The 20739-nt window shown below is 40.1% G+C and overlaps 1 protein-coding gene across 2 annotated transcripts in view; it reads left to right on the forward strand.

The window, feature by feature from the left end:
- The window catches only part of sorl1 (sortilin-related receptor, L(DLR class) A repeats containing), a 77948-nt gene extending 60373 nt beyond the window's left edge, over window positions 1-17575 (forward strand). For both annotated transcript variants that reach the window (XM_017713045.2, XM_017713043.2), the window contains exons 31-48: window positions 773-925; window positions 1026-1196; window positions 2288-2416; window positions 2576-2702; window positions 4426-4595; window positions 4697-4809; window positions 6001-6105; window positions 6188-6254; window positions 6360-6436; window positions 6516-6603; window positions 7168-7352; window positions 7685-7804; window positions 7903-8067; window positions 10408-10582; window positions 12089-12195; window positions 12299-12500; window positions 12834-13046; window positions 13863-17575. In XM_017713045.2, coding sequence (XP_017568534.2) covers window positions 773-925; window positions 1026-1196; window positions 2288-2416; window positions 2576-2702; window positions 4426-4595; window positions 4697-4809; window positions 6001-6105; window positions 6188-6254; window positions 6360-6436; window positions 6516-6603; window positions 7168-7352; window positions 7685-7804; window positions 7903-8067; window positions 10408-10582; window positions 12089-12195; window positions 12299-12500; window positions 12834-13046; window positions 13863-13930 — 2435 coding nt within the window. In that variant the 3' untranslated portion in view covers window positions 13931-17575. The remainder of the gene's footprint in view (window positions 1-772; window positions 926-1025; window positions 1197-2287; window positions 2417-2575; window positions 2703-4425; window positions 4596-4696; window positions 4810-6000; window positions 6106-6187; window positions 6255-6359; window positions 6437-6515; window positions 6604-7167; window positions 7353-7684; window positions 7805-7902; window positions 8068-10407; window positions 10583-12088; window positions 12196-12298; window positions 12501-12833; window positions 13047-13862) is intronic.
- The last annotated feature ends 3164 nt before the right edge of the window (window positions 17576-20739 follow it).

Here is a 20739-nt window from a genome sequence, read left to right on the forward strand (position 1 = left end):
CACACTCCAGTAAGTCATGTGTTAAAAATGTGTTGTTACACATTTTCCCTGTTTTAGCTGTTTTAACATTTTCTCTTTAAACACTTTTTATGTTAATATTAACGCAAAATGTGTTATCTGTAATTGGGCACAGAAATATTTTGTTTTAAAAATAACACAGATGATTGGTCCTTGAACTGAACACACCTGTGTGTCTAGTCAAGAGCATCCTATCACGCATGTTAAAGCAATTGAACTACAAATACAGCATATTCATTTCAGAAAAGAAGACCAAAGATAGAGTGCAGCAAACAGCATTGCTTTCATCATGGTCAATGAAGCTGTAAGAGTATAGATGCCTGTAGTAGTGGGGAATTCATTCCAAGCAGCTCATAATAATCAATTATATGAGCTAAGCATTTGCTCAGTGTGACGTCTGAGGACCATGGAGGCATGACAAATTTGAGGAATCATCTAAAATATGTAAGCATCTTGATACTTATCAAAGCACCACTAGTCTCTGGTGAGGGCGAAGCTCGTGTTCAGACCAGCCTGTAGCTTGAAAACCTCCTCTGTAGTTTCCACTCTCTGTAGCTGAACTCAGCCTGCATGTCACTCTCACTGCTGCTTCCCGTTTAAAAAAAAAAACAAACAGCAGCAAACTAGTCGTATGAAATACTTCAACCGTAATAAATTAATAAAGTAAATAAAAATCTGTTTTGCGCTGTATATGAAATATAGTGCCTGTTTTGTAGCATTTGTGATGTAGTATTTTACCTATTTGTGTTTCTAGATGGAATCTTACCCCATACACCTGTTCCTGGCCCCGTCTCCTGTGCTCCCAACCGCTTCCACTGTGGCTCCGGAGCGTGTATAGTGAATAACTGGGTGTGTGACGGCTACGCTGACTGTCCTGACGGCAGTGATGAAGTGGGCTGTCCCACAGGTAGAGCAGTAGCCACATTCACACTTACGACTGCCAACTCCTTCTTATACCTCATCATCTCTGCCTCTCCATCTTACTCATCTCATCATGTGTCTTCTAGCCTCCAACAGCTCTGGGACTCACACGACCACCTCCACGGCTGCACCCGAGCCTTTGGGCCGCTGCACCAGAGGACAGTTCCGGTGCCGTAAACCTCCCACCTGCATCCCAGACTGGCAACGCTGTGATGGACGTCGTCACTGCCAGGATGGCTCAGACGAGGACAGCTGTCGTAAGTGTCTGTGCACACATACACACAAATACACACGTACGCACTGTAAGCTCTGTAATTATTGCATTTTTTGATTATACATGAATAAAAAAAAAAGGGATTTCAAAATAAACTGGCTGGGCTATTCTTAGGCTATAGAAGTATGTAATAAAACTTTAGGCCTGCTGGGGGGCCTTGGCCATGTGTGGGGCTAACAAGGTTCCCAAGACATTTGGAGGAAAAACAGCCTTAAAACGTTACAGATCATCCTACAGACGTTACAACGTTACAGAGTCAGCTGAGTCAACGTTACAGAGTCAGCTGCGGTGATGAGGTTCTTTTCTGTATAACCTCCTCCTTTTTATACCAAACTCACCCAGAGTGTTTGTTTACTCTGCAGTTCATATCCAGTTCAAGTGATGGAAATTTTTAAATTTGAGTAAATAAAATACGACCCTTTTATTCTTCTTCTGTTTTTTTTTTTTTGTTTGTTGTGGATTTTATGGTTAGTTTGTGAAATTGTAAAATAAATAGCTTATGAGAACTGACTCATATGGCACAGGCCATTTAGTTTTAGTTTAGTTTTTCTAAATTTGTTATATTTTATGTTTTTTCCCCAATATGTTAAATACAGCAAATACATTGTAGAGAATGTGTACTTATTTCCAAAGCACTAAGGCATCCCATGTGACCAGGAGCACCCAAACGTTTGCGTACAACTGATATTAACAAAAAGATGCAGCAGCTGTGTAGAACAGATTCTTACTGTGCTCCTGGCAATTATTCTGCAGTTTTATTTCAGTCTTATCACATCCACCTGAATCTCATATTTAGATGCTATTGAAGTCTTGGTGACTGAAACAAGTGTGAGAAATTAAGTTTGTAAATAAATAGTCAGTTTATCAAAACTAGACACTGTTCGGGAGTGTTATGAGCGAAAATAAGTCTGTTCGGTTGTGAGTGTTTTGCTGCAAATCAATGTAATATTTTGAAAGTAGTATTTTGGTTAACTAGAGGTCATTCTGTGGGCTCTGTTGGTTGGCAAATTGATGTAATTGTGAAAAAATTTTTGGCTTGATTTCATTGCTTTCTGTCTCTCGCCGTCTCTGTAGCCACCCATGGGCCTCTAGCATGTGTGAACGGCAGTCTGTGTGCCGATGGGGAGGCGTGTGTGATGGACAGTGAGAAATGTGATGGTTTCTTAGACTGCTCAGACCACAGCGATGAGGATAACTGCACTGGTGAGACTCTGAGCCTCTGTCATGTCTCTCCCACACCAAACTCATCCTGTCAAACACACACCTACACCCAGAAAATCATCTTCGCTCTTTACTTTCAGACTTGATGGAGTCTAGCTGCTCCTAACTGTCTTAATCTCACACTGTATTTCTCCTCCACAGTCGACTCGCTGGTTTATAAAGTCCAGAACTTGCAGTGGAGCGCTGATTTCTCAGGCGCCGTCACGCTCACCTGGTCTCGCCCCAAAAACATGCCACCCTCTACCTGCTCCTTCCTCATCTACTACAGGTACTCCTCCTACACCATACACCTCGCACTTACAGTCTAAAATATGTCACATTCCCAGTGTAACATCAGGTTAAATGTAGGGTTGGACATTTTAGATGGATGTTTTTGCTATTTCATTTTTTTGCTATATCCACTTATTTTCTATAAAAATTTACTATATATACTGTGTAACTATAGATAAAATTAAAAAGGTTTAAGGTTTGTTCATTGTTGTTCAGCTATCCCAAGATCCAATCTATGACCGACCATTCGGTTGATTTAGTGATCGATTTTTAAGTTGAGTGATACTTTTTTAATCCTACAAACGGGGAAATTCCACCTCCGCATTTAACCCATCCATGAAGTGAAACACCACATACACACTAGTGAATAGACACACACACTAGGGGGCAGTGAGCACGCTTGCCCGGAGCAGTGGGCAGCCCTATCCACGGCGCCCGGGGAGCAATTGGGGGTTAGGTGTCTTGCTCAAGGACACCTCAGTCATGGACTGTCGGTGCTGGGGATCGAACCGGCAACCTTCCAGGGCCAATTCCCTAACATCCAGCCCACGACTGCCCCTTTATATTTCCATATATAGCTTCCCTTAGATGTAGTGCGCAACATGAGATGCTTATTTTGTCTCAACATTGTCTCTGGTTCTATGTTGCATGCTAACATAAAACAGAAAATTACGAGGCTATATTCACACCATTATTAACCAAATTTATTTATTTGTAGCGCTTTTTACAGCGGTTGTTGTCACAAAGCAGCTTTACAGAAATTCGGAAAAGACAAAGTTTTAACAGGACTGTAAGAATGTACAGAAACCCCCCCGGTGAGCAAGCCAGGGGCAACAGTGGCGAGGAAAAACTCCCTCAGAATTGAGGAAGAAACCTTGGGAGGAACCAGGCTCACCAGGGGGACCCATCCTCCTCTGGTCAAACTACCTACAAGTGATTATATTACTAATATTAATAGCAGTAATATTGGTATTAGGAATAACTAGGAGTCTATGAGAATATCAGTTACTTACATTAGAACTTAAATACAGAACATTAATTCTACTTCCATTGCTTGTACTAGTTCTTATGTCTGTATATATATGAACTCTCTCCGATAGTCTCACTAAATAAACAATAGAAAAATAGTAAAGCCCCTTTTTTTAAACTATATCTTTTGTTTTAACCAATAAAGCCAATTTAAGAAGACAAATGGCATGTCTGGATATCCGTGTTTTAGAATAACCGCGCTTTTTAACTTGCAGCAAATGAAAGTATCTGAAGTTCAACAGAGCGACCATGTCTGATACCCCCTCGTCTCTTTCAGCAAACTAATCTCCCTTCTTTGAGAAGAGGTTTTTGCCTCCGCTGCTTCCCCACCTCCTCCCTTTTCCTCCTGTTTTCTTCATTTATCTCTCAGCCTTTAAGCAAAGGAGGGCAGTTTTTTTTTTTTTAGTTTAGAGCTGCCTTGCAGGTCATGTTCTGATGTACCTTCTTCCCACAGTCAGTGCACAGCAATAGATACTTCACTTGAAGGCAGTTCATTGGAATGCTAAAAAAAAAACTGTGGCAGTGTGATGTAATGATACATGAAGAGGTGATGATAATAATGCTACTTTGTCATAATTACATGACTATGTGGTTTTGCTAAGTATTTTGAAACAGCTGTGCTCCAGGTGCTGCCAAACAGTTTTGAATGGGCTCTATCAGTCACCAGTGTGTGCGCTGTGTTCCTGTTCCAGGCTGGTGGGGACTCAGCAGTGGACCACCATGGACACACACAGCAACAAGAGCAGCTACACACTGACCGTGCTGCGGCCGGACACCACCTACCAGGTTAAAGTGGTGACGCAGTGCCTCAGCAGGCAGCACAAAACCAATGAGGTGCTGACACTCCGCACCCCCGAGGGCTGTGAGTCACACACCTGCCACATCATACAAACACTGCATAACGGCACCGCATAGAAGAGTGTAAGTTCTTATCGACACTTTAATGTGTGTGTATGTGTGCAGTGCCAGATCCTCCTCAGGCGCTGCAGCTCAGCTGTGATAAAGCAGAGGACGGGACAGTGCTGTGCTCCTGGAGCCCCCCGGATAATTCCCATGGCCTCATCAGAGAGTACATTGTGAGTTTAGAGTGCCCCATTTCTTCATCTCTCATTTTCCTAAGTCCTGCCCACTGCAACTGAATTAATACTGGCCCTGTAATTTGTGTAAAAACGCTTATCAAAGTGGCTGAATCAGCTTTAGAATCAATTTTAAAATCAATTATAATGGAATGTAATGATATTCAAAAAGGTGTGCTGAATTTTATTTATTTTTTTTTTTGGCTAAAAATTCTCAAATTAATTTCTTAGAGGTGTCAGATTATTAAAACAACTAGCCATGAACAAAACAACAAAATAATGTCATGACTAATCACATCTTATTTGCTCCAATTTAACCCTAAAGTTTATTTGCATTTAATAACTTAATTTAAAATTTTAATAACATTTTTGTATTTTGTAGGCAGGAATTTCACAAGAACATAAACACAATTTCCACAGAGTGATCACACTTTCCAAATTTTCATCACTAACATCACTAACAGTGAAAAGCTGTGTTTGAATGTACAGGGTGATTCAAAAATATTCATCCTATTTCAAAATAATTCATTTCACTTGTAAATCATTACAGAACAATGCAGTAAATTGTAAATGGTTCGGGTGAGCATGAAGTTTCTTATGTAATTTTACAAGTGCTCAATGTGAACCTCCTCCGGCTGTACGGCCAACATCAACACCATAGTCAAATTCATCCCATACTCGATTGAGCGTGTTGGGTGTCACAGTACTCACAGCTCTTTCAATGCGGTTTCGGAGATCATTCAGTGTTGTGGAAACAAGGATGAACGCTCTGAGCTGTTGGAGGTTCACTGCCAACAAAAATCACGTTGCACAGTTATAACAGATTCACTCTTGTTGAAGTGGAGAGCGCAAAACGCTTCCTGCAGACTGAAGGGAGCAATCTTCCAGTGACAGTCAGAAGCTCTATAACCCCTTCTTTCAATTGGTATGTGATTGATTCCTAGACGCCTCACAAAAATATGGCGCTTTGAAATCTTTGAGCCACCCTGTATTTCTTTATGTAATTAGTCACATTTGTATTGTGTATTTTTGGCAATAAAATTGCCGAATTGAACCAATCTGTGGTAAAATTTGTAATATTGGTATTTGCATTGAATCTTTTCTTTAATACTCAATCAGATCGAAGCACTATCATTTACACCAACAGGCCCTGTTGTCATAACTGTGTGTGTGTGTGTGTGTGATGACCAGGTGGAGTACAGTGAAAAGGGCAGTTTGGAGTGGTTTTCTCAGCGAAGCACCAGCACAAGTACAGAGGTCAAGAGCCTTCAGCCCAGCTCCCTGTACAGGTTCAGGGTGAGCCTCACTCATCTCTTTAGCCTCGTTCTTCAACACTTCCCTCAAAAGAGCTGACTCACTAACTGATCTACTCTTCCAGGTGGCTGCAGTGACCAGCAGAGGGGTGGGGAATTGGACTGAGATTAAATCCATTGTCCCTCAGAAAGGTACACCGCTGTGACTGTGAGACGGCCCTTGTGGCTCCCTCTGCTGGCTGCTTTTTGGTACCTCACAGCATGAACTGTATGTACTCATTTCCCTCTTGTTTTCAGCTCTGGCACCTCCTGTTACAAAGATCCGCAACATCAGTGAAGATTCAGTGACTCTGTCCATCAGCTCTGATTACAAGGTGAGCAAATTCCTTGCGTGTAAGAGCTGCATCTGTTTTCCTGCTGTGATGATTGTAACCCTGTTCTTTTGTTTTCTAGGCTAAGCACTATGTGGTGGTGTTCTCCTGGGTCTTTGACAAGCATGTGAAAGAAAGCAGGAACTATACTGTCTCAGACACTTTGAAAGGTACATCCCACATTTTTCAATACCATTTTAAGGGATGGGCATTTTGGTCAAATTTGATATATTGGGCATAAATAGTAACTAATAATAAAGAAATCCCCTCCAAATGTGAAAGTGTTTGTATTGTACCTCAATTTCATTCATCTGTTTAAAGAAGTTCTGGTATGAAAGCATTTTTTGTTAAATAAAAATAAATAAAATATAAGATGTTTTGTTGACAAAACATTTTGGCATGTGTACCTTTCACTGTTTTAAATTTTTTGGACAGTGTCACATCATCCAGTAGTCCTGTGTGGAACTTGAGGCACAGTAAAAACAAAACATCCTGTTTCACATTTATTTGGAGTGGTATTTTTGTTGTTTTTGCTTTTATTTATGCCTTACAAATGTGATTGATTAGTTGTACACTATTGCTGCAGATATTTGTCACTTAATGTTAGTAAATATTATTATAAAATTGAAATTTCTGATTTTATTTAATCTATGAAATGTTTGACAGGTTTTTACGTACCATTGGCCTGTAGTGTCATGTATGCATATATTCATGCATTGCTTCTTCTTTGGCAGCCACCAATCTGACAGGTGGGACGCTGTATGAGGTTGCTGTGTGGGCCCACACCACTGATGGAGACAGCCCCACTGCCCTGTCCCGTCTGCGGACTGAAGGCAGTCAACCAGCTCAGCCTCTACTGAAAGCCCGTGCGCTCAACCAGACTGCTGTGGACTGCAGCTGGACCGGGCCTCAAGCGCAGGTACTCCCAACTTGTACGCTTTCACAGAAAACCCAGTGATGCTGCAATACCACACTAAGATTTGCAGTGTCAGTATGAACACTGAAGTGAGGTCCATCAAATGATTTCTGTGGAATGACGTGGAGGACTGCAGATAAATATCTAACCTATTATCTACTCTTTAAACAAAGAAATGAACAGTTCTCTACATCACCTGTAATGACATCACCTGTACATCACCTCTGGAATGAGCCGAGGGGGCATTTTATTCATCAAGTAAATAAAGTGTTAAGAGTACAGTTCATTCATCTAATCGATGTTGTTGACTCACAGCCCTTGTGATGTGTGTGCAGATGTATGGCGTGTTCTATGCCACCTCCTTTCTGGACCTTTATCGTGGGCCGCACCGTGTGAACAGCAGCAGCAGCAGCCTCATCCTCACTGTGCAGAATGATGAGCAGTACCTCTTCGTTGTAAGAGATCTTCTTTCTCGTCTTTGCTCCAAATGTCTAGGCAAGTTTAGGGTGGAGCACCACATGTGCAGATATGTTGATGATGGGTTGTTTCGCAGGTGCGGGTAATTGAGCCATACCTGGGCCCTCCATCCGAGTCAGTCGTGATAAAAATGATTCCTGATGACCGACTGCCTCCACGGAATTTGCATAAAGTTCGAGTGGATAAGACACAGGCCACACTGAAATGGCAGGCACCATATGACAGCCCCAGCTCTCCTCTGGTAAGACATGGTCACAAATCCAAAAAATCAAGGTTGAAGTAAACACATTATTATTATTAGTGTTTTTTTTGTCAAAGCTTTTTATTATTTTGAATGAGTTATTACATAAAAGAAATAAGATAACCCCAAACCCTCCCACTCCCTACAGCACCTATAAATTCTCTTCTTTAAAAATAAATGCATATATAAACAAATACAAAATAGTAAAGGTGGCTGTAAGAGTCAAAAAGAGAAAGAAAAAAAAGAAAAAAGTAGCGGTAATAATAAACAGTGGTAGTACAATCTCATGCATCAATATCCAGAGTCCATTTGTTCCACATATGTAATGACAGGCTACCAGATAGCATCAAATTTTGAGCTATCCCTTCTTGTTGTGCTACAGATTTTTTCGAGATTCAAGAAAAACATGAAATCCCTAATCCAGTGGTTAAAAGTAGGCAGGTGTGTATCTTTCCATTTGAGCAAGATCAATCGTCCTGCTAACAAGGTTGTGAAAGCTATCACGGTTTTTGTTGGTTTGCCTATACAAATATCTTGAGGTATCAGCCCAAATATAGCCGCGAGTGGTGAAGGTGGAATAAAAGCTTCTGAAACATTTGAAAGGAAGGAAAATATTGAATGCCAAAATGTCATTAGAACAAGACCAACACACATGTGAAAGGGTGGCTAGATCCGTTTTACATTTTTCACACATAGGGTCAGTATCTGGTATGAATTTTTTCAGCTTTACTTTAGACCAATGTAAACGATGAACAACCTTGAACTGCATCACAGTGTGTCTCAAACATATTGATGGAGAGTGAATTCTATTCAAAGCATCCGCCCATATTTTTTCAGATATTTGTATGTCTAACTCCTCTTCCCATTGTTGTTTCAGTGAAAGTAGAGATTCAGATTCTTCTGAATTAATCAAAGCATATACTGCACCACGTCTTGGTGAATTTGCAGATTCTAAAATGACATCTAGAAGATTTTTTGATGGCAAGGTGGGGAATTCAGGGTAATGTGATGAAATAAAACTACAAAGTTGTAAATACCTAAAAAAATGTGAATGTGGGGAAATTCCCAATTCTACTCAGCTGTCCAAATGGTCCAAAATTGTTAGCAATAAAAAGATCTTTTATTCTATGAAAGCCCCTCCATTTAATGAAAGCTGTGTCAGTTACTGAGGGAGTAAACATATTATTACCAATTATAGGACTGTTAGTGTTTAATAATGTTTTCTATTATGTGCTACAACTTCTTGTTCTCTTTTAATTATCTTTTTTATTTATTTTTTTTACTTTACACTCTGTTTTCTCTCATGCTGGCTTTTGTTTGGCTTCTTCACTGTAAAGCAATTTGAGCTGCAGCTTATTTATGTAGCACCTTTCACATATATATTAATTTTATCTGATTTTTTTTTACAATTTCCTCATTCACTCTTTGAGGTTCAGAGTGGTCTGGTGTGCATTGTTTCATTTTTCATTTAAAAAGTGATTGAGATCATCTAGTTTCATTGGTTTTAGTGTAGGTTTTCCCCAGTACAGCCAATTATGCCCATTACATTGCGTGACCATTTTCCAACCTCCCTTAATCCCTTAGAATAAAGCAGGATTTTTCTGTTTTTCTGTGCCTTTATGATTGATATATTAATTAAGTTCTGTTCTGATTGGCTGCTGTTTGCCTCATCCAGAAACGGTGCAGATTTAAACACCTCTTATAACTTGAGTGTGAATGTGCCAGGCCAAAATGTTGAATCCTGAATAAGCATGCATTGGTTTGATTAAATATAAGGCAGTATAGTATACCAGCGTACAACTAGTACATTGTGTTTTTGTGCCAAATTGTATTGTGATAATATCATATATCATAAAATGACTAAGTATCGTGATACAACATTTTTGCCATATTGCCCACCCCTACCTACATGTGTCTTCTGAGGTTTTATATGTAATGTTGATCATGGTTTTAAAAAAAAAAGAAAAAAAAGTGGTAAATGCTCAGCATGTACCTCTTTGCCAGAAATATGTTTTAGGATAGAAAAATAATGTCTCAGGAATTAGGCAATATATCTTGTGTAGTCACTTTCTGTCAGGGAACTTTAGGGGGCGTTAAACACTTCAGACGTCTGTATCACCACCACTGTGATCTGACTTACTGCGTTTCTGTAGAACAGAGCATTTTACATCAAACCACTCTGAATTATTCTGTTCACATCTTGAACGTTTCATTTTTGACAGAATTTCCCTTAATACTAATTCTCATTCACAACCACTCTGGATCTATTATTGATATTGAAAGAAATTTTTTTGCTTAGCATTTGGCAAATTTACACGATAAGCGTTTGTATGTGTGCAGACATACGTTGTGCACGTGAAGGATACAGTGCGGAAGTCTGAGCTAGACTACAAAGTAACCACCCAGAACAACACAGTGGAGTACTGTCTAAAGGGCCTGGAGGCCGGCGGCCGCTACAGCATCACCGTCCGGCTGCGCAACATGTCCAAGGAGGCTGCCTACACACTCAACACAGGTACACAGCTCTTTATGTCTATTAGAGCCCAGCACAGCCAGCTCTTTATGTCTATTAGAGCCCAGCACAGCCAGCTCTTTATGTCTATTAGAGCCCAGCTCAGCCAGCTCTTTATGTCTATTAGAGGCCAGCACTGGCTTTTTATGTCAGTTAGACATAACAGCACAGCCCTCAGTGACAGTTATAGTTCACTGTAGTCCTCAGTACAACCCTAAACACCCATAATATCCCAGTACAGCCATTTATGCCCATTTCATTTTTACATGACCATTTTCCATCCTCTCTAAACCCCTTAGAATTGAACAGGATGTTTTTTCCTGTGCCTTTTTAACTATTATGGTAATTGTGTTCTGTTCTGATTGGCTTCTTTATGCCTTATTCAAGCAGTCAAGGTTTAAACACCCCTTATATAAACCATATTGCCAAAAGTATTCACTCACACATCCAAATCATTGAATTCAGGTGTTGCAATCACTTCCATGGCAACAGGTGTAAAAAACCAAGCACGTATGCCTGCAGACTGCTTCTACAGACATTTGTGAAAAATGGGTCGCTCTCAGGAGTTCAGTGAATTCCAGATCGGACGCCAGTCGTGAAATTACTACTAAATATTCCACAGTCAACTGTCAGTGGGATTATAACAAAGTGGAAGCGATTGAGAACGACAGCAACTCAGGCACAAAGTGGTCGGCCACGTAAAATGACAGAGCGGGGTCAGCGGATGCTGAGGGGCATAGGACGCAGAGGTCCCCAATTTTCTGTAGTCAGTTGCTACAGACCTTCAAACTACATGTGGCCTTCAGATCAGCTCAAGAACGGTGCATAGAGAGCTTCATGGAATGGGTTTCCATGGCCGAGTAGCTGCATCCAAGCCTTTTACATCACCAAGCACAATGCAAAGCATCGAATACAGTGGTGTAAAGCGCCGCCACTGAACTCTAGAGCAGTGGAGACGTGTTCTCTGGAGTGGTGAATCACGCTCCTTCATCTCGCAATCCCATGGACGTGGATCTGGGTTTGGCGTTTGCCAGGAGAACGGTACTTGTCTGACTGCATTGTGTTTAGGCCGATATATGTGCAATCGTTTGTTTGACTGCGCAAACAAATAATTAAAAACAGGCTTTTTTACAAGCTTAGTTTCCAGATATGGATGAGGGAGCTAAGTACACTTTGAATGGTAAGTATTTTATTTTTAAAAGGGGATTTTGCTTCCACAGGCAATTTGGAACTCTTTAGTGAGGGATTCCATTTCACAATAATAGCACTTACGGTTGACAGGGGCAGATCTAGCAGGACAAAAATTTCACCAATTGATTGTCATCCTATGACAGTGCCATGATTAGTTTTTCTATACTTTTGTCAAATAGTGTTTTAGTGCCTGTACAGACCTGCTGCTGCAGATCAATCCAGTGATCACTCAAAAAAACAATCTGAAAATATGGAAATATGAAAATCTGAAAGTCTTCTGTTATCACCGACATTTTATCTGCTATTTCTCTTTTACAGTTTCTTTACCACCACCTGAAGCCCTCAAGATCCTTGCTGAGAATGACCGTGTGTTCCTGTTCTGGAAGAGCCTGGCTGTTAAAGAGAAAAGCTTCAATGAGAGTCGAGTGAGGGGACATACACACGCCCTCCCGTTACCCTCACATATTCTACTCTTCTCCCAAATGTTTTCCCCTCTCATAATGGGAAATCTTTGTTTGCTCTCCACAGGGCTACGAGGTCTATGTGCATGACAGTGTGAGCAATTCCACTACAATGCTTGGGAACACGACAGAGACCTTTTTCTGGACTGGGAATCTACTGCTGGGTCACAACTACACGTTCTCTGTGCGCGCTCGCTGTCTGGTGAACAACCAGCTGTGTGGAGAGGCTGCGGTGTTGCTGTATGATGAGTTGGGCAAAGGAGCAACAGGTACACATTCACTTCTGATCCCTCAGATCAGATGACTGCGTAATGCAGAGCTGTAGGACATCGTTCTAGGTATCCAAAGTTTAATTTTGATAAAAGAATGGACAAAATGAAGGATTCAAGGTGACTGCTACCTGTTGGATGTTCAGTTAGAGCAACATACTTTTCTCGATTTTTATGGAGAATAGCGTGGGAGTCCAAGTTAAAGATGCTGATCTACGTTTGGACTAAGGGGCTAGTTTCTGTAAACTAGTCCTTTTAAGTATTGAATAGTTATTATTCATGTTGGCATTTATTGCGTTTCACCATCATCAGTGCTGACTTGTCTGTTTTAAGGTCCTGACGATCCAGCAGCTCATTCAGCTCGTTCGGGTGACATGGCGGCAGTGGTGGTCCCAGTCTTGTTCATCCTGCTGTTGGGTGTGTGTGGTGGTCTGGTAGCCCTGTATGTACGGCACCGTCGCCTGCAGCACAGCTTCACCGCCTTCGCCAACAGCCACTACAACTCACGCCTTGGATCCGCAATCTTCTCCTCAGGAGACGAGCTGGGTAAGAGCCTCACATTCTGCATGTTCCACGGTTTCCTCCCTACTTGTACATTTTTATTGGATTTATTCATTGGAAGAGGCAGAAAAGCCTTTACTTTCTCAAAAAAAATCTTCCTTTAATGTTTATCAGACCATATGTAAGATGCTTTATAGTGTTATTTTAATCGACTCTATTACTCGCTGGTTTTGAAATGCTTACAAAAAACAGTCCAATTTTTAGATTACCGCAAGCAAATCGCAGGGCATCTACACCCCTAGTTTGGAAGCAGTGTAAATGACCTATAAAACACTGAAAATCATTTCTGATCCAAAGCATCTACTTTTGAGCTGCTACCTTCGGTTGCAGGCATCAGACTCCAGCTTTTGTTACCATTAGAGCAGTATTTTCATATCAGATAAGAGCTGTTGAATTTAATTGTAGTTTTACTGTAAAATGTGTGGTTTACCTGTGAGTTGTCCAAATGCACATCTGTCTTACTTGACTCCTTTGGTCCGTCTTCTTTTTTTGCCCAAATTATTTAAAATATTGTTGTGCAACAAGCATTTTCCTAATTTAAAACAATATAAATCTATACCACTTATATGGGAATATCTCTGAAAGAATTAAAGAACATCTTTTTAAAAATAACAAAAGAGGTGAACCACGTCCAAATGATTTCATAACGGTCATTAACTGAATTAACTTGACTAATTGTTGCAGCTTTGAAGGAAACATTCACCAAAGTCTCAGCGTCTTGCACGCGTTGTCAGAATTCAGAGGTCTAGTGAGTTGTTCCTTTAAGGCCTGTCTGCTCACGTGTTTTTCTTCCTTTTGAAGGTGATGATGATGAGGACGCCCCAATGATCAGTGGCTTTTCAGATGACGTTCCCATGGTGATAGCGTAGTGAGGCGGCTTTTCCTTTTCCTCAAGATCACTCTCTCCCAATTTTCTCCCTCTTTTTTCTCCCTCCCACCTTGTTTTTCATGGGTGTCCTTCCGGCATACCTCTGACCCCATCGCCCCGTCCAGTCTAGGATTTCAGGATTCAGAGGAACAAAGGAGAAAACAAAACGAAAGAGATATTTTTTAAATATAAGAGGCACTTTTTTTCGGATGCGCAATAACTTATTTTTTTATAGATATTATACTGTTTGTGGGTGATGGACTTTGTAGGCAAAGGGGGAAAATAATGGAAGCAAGCTGTGAAGAGGTTCGTCAGCTGGGCTCAGTGGACAGGGAAAAGACCCAATAGTACCACTAACTCACAAACACATCGGAGCATTGCGTGTCTTAAAAAGCCAAAACGAGCACCTGTCCACAGGATCATCCAGCGCAAAAATCAACAAACAAATAAATCACTTACAGGTGTATAAATGGAAAAAAACAAACAAACGGACCAACGAATGGTTTAAAAAGGGAAAGAGGTACTTGGGCTGTTGACAGTGAATTGCACAGAATTTGATTGTTGTATTATTTTGTTGTCACTTTGTCAGTAGACCTGTATATTTGCCCATGCTACCATATTTTTTTGTTTGTTTTTTTTAATGTCTGCTCAACATATCGCTTCAGAGCCTGTACAGGTGTTTTTCTCTGCTTGTGTAAAATGTGAAATCACCAGTTTGTGTTTTATGATAGTCAGTTTTGCCATAATTTGCTGGTTATAATGCTGAATCTCTGTAAGGCATTTAGAAATGACCTGCAGTTCTTTATCTCAGTAATTCCTCCCTGACTATTGTCAGCGTTCAGGCCACCAAAGCTGACAGAGTTGCCGTTTTTGAGAGAAGCCTTCTTGAAATTTCATACGGAACTCCTTTAAATGGCACTGGTTTCTTCTTACCATCGTTTTATTTCCTTCCATCTTTTAAGTAATAGTGAAACTGTTACAACCGTCATCTCATGTGCTGTTGTTGTATCAGTCTTTTGATGCTCTCAGGGAACCGGGTGTGCGTATGTGTACAGTGGTAGGATACGGTACCAGCGTTCGCAGCCTGTGCAGTGGTTGATGTGCTTTTCTCTCTGAGGCAGTCATGCAGTACAGTGGCTTTGTGTGAGCGCCACGCCTGTGCACATCAGTCAAGACTTCATCTTAGCGTTTTGTGCCAAACGGACAGGAAAGCGGAAAGTGCAGCGCAGTTTTTAAAGACACATTTACCCGACTTGGTTGAGACGAGGTACGTTAGCATTGAAATGTGTTGAGACACATTTAATCAAGAAGGAACTTTTTAATCTCACCATCCATTTTTTAAAAGAATACCTGCACAGAATATTCAGAACGTAGAAAAATGAGTAACAGTGGGGTTTGAGACCACCAGTGAAAAACGCTCCTATTTTGCATCCTTTTTTCTTTTAATAAGGTTTTTCATTACAAGTCAAATTAGCATGAAGATCTGGGTGAAAAAGTAGAGCCTTTAAAAAAAGATTCACATAAATCTCTGTAGTTTTTATGTCCGTGGTTTGACAGTGTGCACTCAAATGGGTGTGGACTCGAATCTAGAACATGAGATTTAATCAAAAGAATAAGACTTAACATGGTCAATGTCACTTTGCTTGAATTTAAATAGTGGCCTAGAAATAAAGCAGAATTTTAAATATCTTGTCAGTTTTCTTGCCACAACTTTTTTGTTTCAGGTGTTTCTGAATTCTAAAACTTTTGTTTATGCCTTTTAGGCCTGTTGGACCCCACTGTGTATAAAATGTGTCAATTTATGGTGAAAATATTAATCTGCATTAAGCTTATTTAAGGTAATTAGAATTATACACATACACTGTCCTTCAAAAGTTTGGAATTAATATTTTAAAAACAATTTTTTTTATTAATATATATTATGTAATTGCAGGTAAATGTATAAAATGATTCTGTTAAGATGCTACCACTATACAACTTTTGTAGATTTTGGCTAATTAGTAGAAAGCTGTGAAAAAATATATGTATAATCATCTTTTAGGTGTGTGTCCTAATGAAGAGCAGCTGTAGCTGATTTTATAATTACAGAGGAAGCTGTAAAGCTGTAACATTGAGAATGAAGTTTTAATAAATTTAACATCCAGATTGTCTCAAATCAGAAAACGGAGGCAGATACAAATCAAGGAATTACTGCAAATAGATATGTTCTGATGTCTATAGCATTTAAATTATACACTGTATTTGTTATTTTTGACTAAAAAAAAACAGCAGTTATTAATATGAGAGTGGATTCCAGACTTTTGTTTGGCCCAGTGTGTGTACAACCCTGTTAATGACACCTATTCACTCTGCTAAAGACAGTGAAACCCCAGTAAGGTTAATGATGAATGAGAAATCATTAGCACCCTATGGGCTGTTCTTTTCCCCCGCAGGTTTCATTACAAGTCAAATCAGCATAAAAACTGTGGCACAAAATTACGAGTGTGTAATTATTACCTACAATAAGCTAATAATACAAATGCATAATTTACTCACTAACGACAATATGCAACTAAATAAATGACCCATACTGAATAATTCATTTAAACAGCTGTGATATTTGTAATGTTATGTTCAGGTATTCTTTGGAAATGTTTGGTGGAAGAACACAAAGGTACCCTATTGGTGAAACGTCTTTAAACCCAGAGAACTCGAGTACCGCTCGTAAGGTTTGTTCTTGAATGTATTTTTTTAATGTAAAGTTCTTTTTTATTATCGTTGTTGGAAATAATGTGGAAATTTAAGCTTACACTGATTGTGAAATCCATCTCTCACTTCCCCCGCATGTGAGAATATGTCGTACATCCGTGTTTCGCCACGTCTGCTCGTTCAGAAGAGTCAGGTGCGATGTCTCGGGAGTACGGTTGTTCCTGTCTAAAATCTGTATTTTCAGCAAATCTCAGTTATGGCGTCACCTAACCTGCAACGTCAGCAACGACCTCACACTTTAGTAATGACCTCACACACTTAAATAATGACCTCACACTTAGTAACCATCTGTGCTTCAGCCTCCACGTCTGTCTGCAAGCCAATAAGCTAGCATTTCTGTGTAAGATACCTGGTTTTGTTGCTCTATTTTTGTTTTTTTTTTTTTTCTCTAGGCCTTCCACAGAACTGTACAAATTCCTGTAGTACCAGTAGATCACAGAGCGGTCTTGTTTCAGCTTCAGTCTGCCATGTATGTAACAGCTTGAGTCTCATATGTACGTAACTGATGGATTGTCAACTCACTGAAAACTCAAAGCATGGATGTCCTGTCGTCCTGTTTCACGCATTCTGTGTTACAGTAACGCACCAGGCTCGATTTTTTTTTTTTTTTTTTTCTTTCCCTTTTCGTCTTCACTCATGCAGTCTTTGTGTGTGATACCCAGTGTCCAACCCCACCATCTGGTTGTACAAAAAAAAGAAAAGAAAAAAAAACAAAGTTTACTTCTTCTTCTTTTTTTTCTGGTTTTTCTGCACAGTAGTGACATTGGACACGACCATGTATTAATTTGATCTTGCTTGCCTTTGGAGGGCTTTACAGACGTGAATCTTGTGAAGAGGTACAGTCAGAGGTGTTTTAAGAACCACTCATACTAAAATAAACATGTTGAAACTGTTGAAACGGGCTGCTCTCGCTCTGCATGCATAAAGGATTATATTCTCATAGGCACTTCACCCCAGGCCTCAGCCAGCGCACAGACCTCATCATTAACATGTTCAGACTGATCACCGCCGCTGCATTGCCTCAGCTCAACTCCCGCTCCTGACTCAGCAGTCTGACACCGCTGCAGCATCCTGAAGGAGTCTGTGAAGAGGAGTCTGTTATAATCCCCTAGTTTATTTTTTTAGTGACGTCTGCTGTTTTTTGTGGTTGAAGAATTATTTTTTTTTTTTTGCAGTTTTCAGAATTTTTAATATTCTGAAAACTATTAAGCTATTTTTTTTTCTTCCCAGCTTTTTTGCCATTTGCTTCTCAACTAATCTAGGGCTCATTTCCTGAACATGGATTAGGCCTAGCCTTGTGATAAACTACACTCCCAGTGCTGATCAGAAATTCTTCAGTCTAGGTTTAGGGTAAATCTGGGTCTTGGGAATAAGGTAATAGATCATTGCTGTTGGCACAGAATTTAGTATCTTTAAAAAGCTAATTTTACACAGAGAAGAAACACACATTGTTGACTTTCACTGTAAATGAAGATTTATTCCAAGTCATTTTGGAATGTTTCTATTAGTCTTGAAATTTTGACAGTGTAAACTGGCAGCTGGCATTTTTCCAATTACATAAAATAATGCACTTGCGACAGTACAATAGTTATCTCCTATAGGCTTCTACAGGACAGAGACCTACACACAGTTTCAGGTTCAACATGGTCTTGAGAAACCAGCATTAAAAATGACGTTAAAAGCAGTTCAGTGACATTCTCAGCACATTGTGTTAATATAAGTATAAAATAACGATGAGAAACAGAGTAAACGTGTTTTGCCTGTTAGGTTGACCGTCAATATTACTGTACCTAGCTATACCGTCTTCAGTTACCTGTGCCTGTGCCAGAGAGGAAGCAGGCCGAAGTTCAGCTGCACTGGAAAGTGACGGCATATAAAAACCCCTCACAGTGCACAAACAAGCATGCAGAAGTGAAAGAATCTCAGCAGAAGATCACGGACAGTCTGTTCTCCATCAGATTTTACTATAAGACAAAACCCCACAATTACTGGAAGATGGCTTGAAGCCTCGTGTTTTTGCAATATTGTTTAGGGGCAAAACTCTGAAATCACTTAATTTATCATTTATTTTTATTCATTTATTTTTTGGCCAGCATGGCCTATTCCTTCAGGATGCTCGTCTTCCAATCACTCAGAGTGAATGACGGATTCATAAAAGAGCAGAAAGAAGGGAAGGCAAGGCAAACAGACGGTATTTCAGTGTTTGAAGGAGCAGATCGGGTTGCTCATGTTTATTCATGAGGTGGCTTTGCTTGGGTTGCAGTTCGACATGTTTAGAGAGGGAATGGCCTCCTGCTGTCCAGCCTGTTCCTGTGTCTGTTTATTTAAACTCATCCGCCTTTATTTATTCTCACGTCTCGTTTTCCCACCCAGTGCCCAGAGATGCAGCTCGTGCCTCCGCAGAGACAGCTCAATAGACAGGAGACAGTCAGTCAGTCAACACGCAGCCTCTGTAAATAAACCCTGTCAGATTCTGCCTCTTTATACGTGCATCTGCTGGATGGGATTACATGTGAATTAACAGTGATGGTGCTGAAAGCTACACTGAGGCACTGAGAGATGACCTGTGTCTATGCCTGAGCCTCAAACTGAGCTCATTCCTGGACTTGTTCCAAGTGAGCAGAAACGGGAGGCACAAGCTGATAAATGAGTTTTTGGGTTGGACCTTTTCACAGTTTGGAGGTTTGCCGTCTGTTTATGAGAGAATCTAATTATGCATGTCTCCCTCAGATGCAAATGAAGTACAGCTGATAAGAGTCACGGGGCTGCCAGCAGAGGGCAGCCCTGCGTTAAAATCCGTCCGGCTGGCTCGTGCCGACATTTTCACCTTCACTCCTCTGGCTCTGCTGTTGGCGGGAAGAGCAGCTCAGAGAAGGCTTGCAGGTGAACACAGGGAGAGCGCTGACCGGTGGGGAGGACAGACAGCAGCTCTGTTGTGGTTCAGGTTTAACAGTCTGAGTGCACCGTTTCTGCAGTTCAACCAAATTTAATACTTCACTTTTGAATACAGTGTAATTTTAATAGCTCAGTGATGATTCATTCAATAGTAAAATCAATAATAGGCATTATTATTATTATTATAGAGATATTATGATGATCATTATTATTATAATTATTATTATTAGTAGTAGTAGTTGCTCTGTATGCTCTGTTTCTATGCTTTTGGTTAAAGTATATACAGATCCATCTCAGTGCTTTTTTAAATCAAGTCTGAGGTGAACTAATACTACTTTTATTACTCTATTATTACTATATATTAGACCTCTGAACTTATTAAATTGTCATTAGAAAGAGCTCAGAAGGAAAGCGGTCACTGCAGTACAACATAGTTTTTACATCCTATTTTTTTCCCTAATTTTCTAACTGACATTTATTGTCTTTATACTTTTTGACAAAGTTCGGTTTGGGGTAGCTGCCCACTTTATATTCAGTTTGTATTACTGTATTAATATGGATAACATGCAGTATTATGTAACACATCATTACTGTCGCAACAAAACCCCCAAAGCAAAATAATAACACTGCAGGGGAAGGAAAAAAAAAATGATCCTAATTTTTAATGAAAGTTCATGGAACAAGATTTCTTCCCCTAAATCATTTTGGAACATTTCTCTTGGGCCATTCATCATAAACTTGTACCCCCAGCTTAAGGGGCAGCTGGCATTTTCCCAAAAAAACAAAACAAACAAAAAAAAAGAAAAAGAAAAATGGAGACAGAAGGACCGTCTTTCTCTCTAACCTATTGGTAACTAGCAAAGATACTTTCTCTAGACAGACAAAGCTCTTCTTGTAAGTCGCTCTGGATAAGAGCGTCTAAATGCTGTAAATGTCTTGCTAACCTGGCTGTGTTCAACACTTCACTAGTGGTTCTGTTCATTTTCATTGTACAAAAGATGCCCAGGGAAGAAGAAATGCAGCTGTTACAGTGAATAATGTGCGTTCGTAGGCGTTTTACCAGAGTCTTTCTCTTTCTTCTTTTGGCCACTTTCATCCATTGTACCCTGACCGTGTTATTTGATCACCCCTTTTTTTTATGTATTTTTTTTTCTGGACTCTTCCCAG

Source organism: Pygocentrus nattereri, chromosome 17, assembly GCF_015220715.1.
Source record: "Pygocentrus nattereri isolate fPygNat1 chromosome 17, fPygNat1.pri, whole genome shotgun sequence".
Taxonomy (NCBI): domain Eukaryota; kingdom Metazoa; phylum Chordata; class Actinopteri; order Characiformes; family Serrasalmidae; genus Pygocentrus; species Pygocentrus nattereri.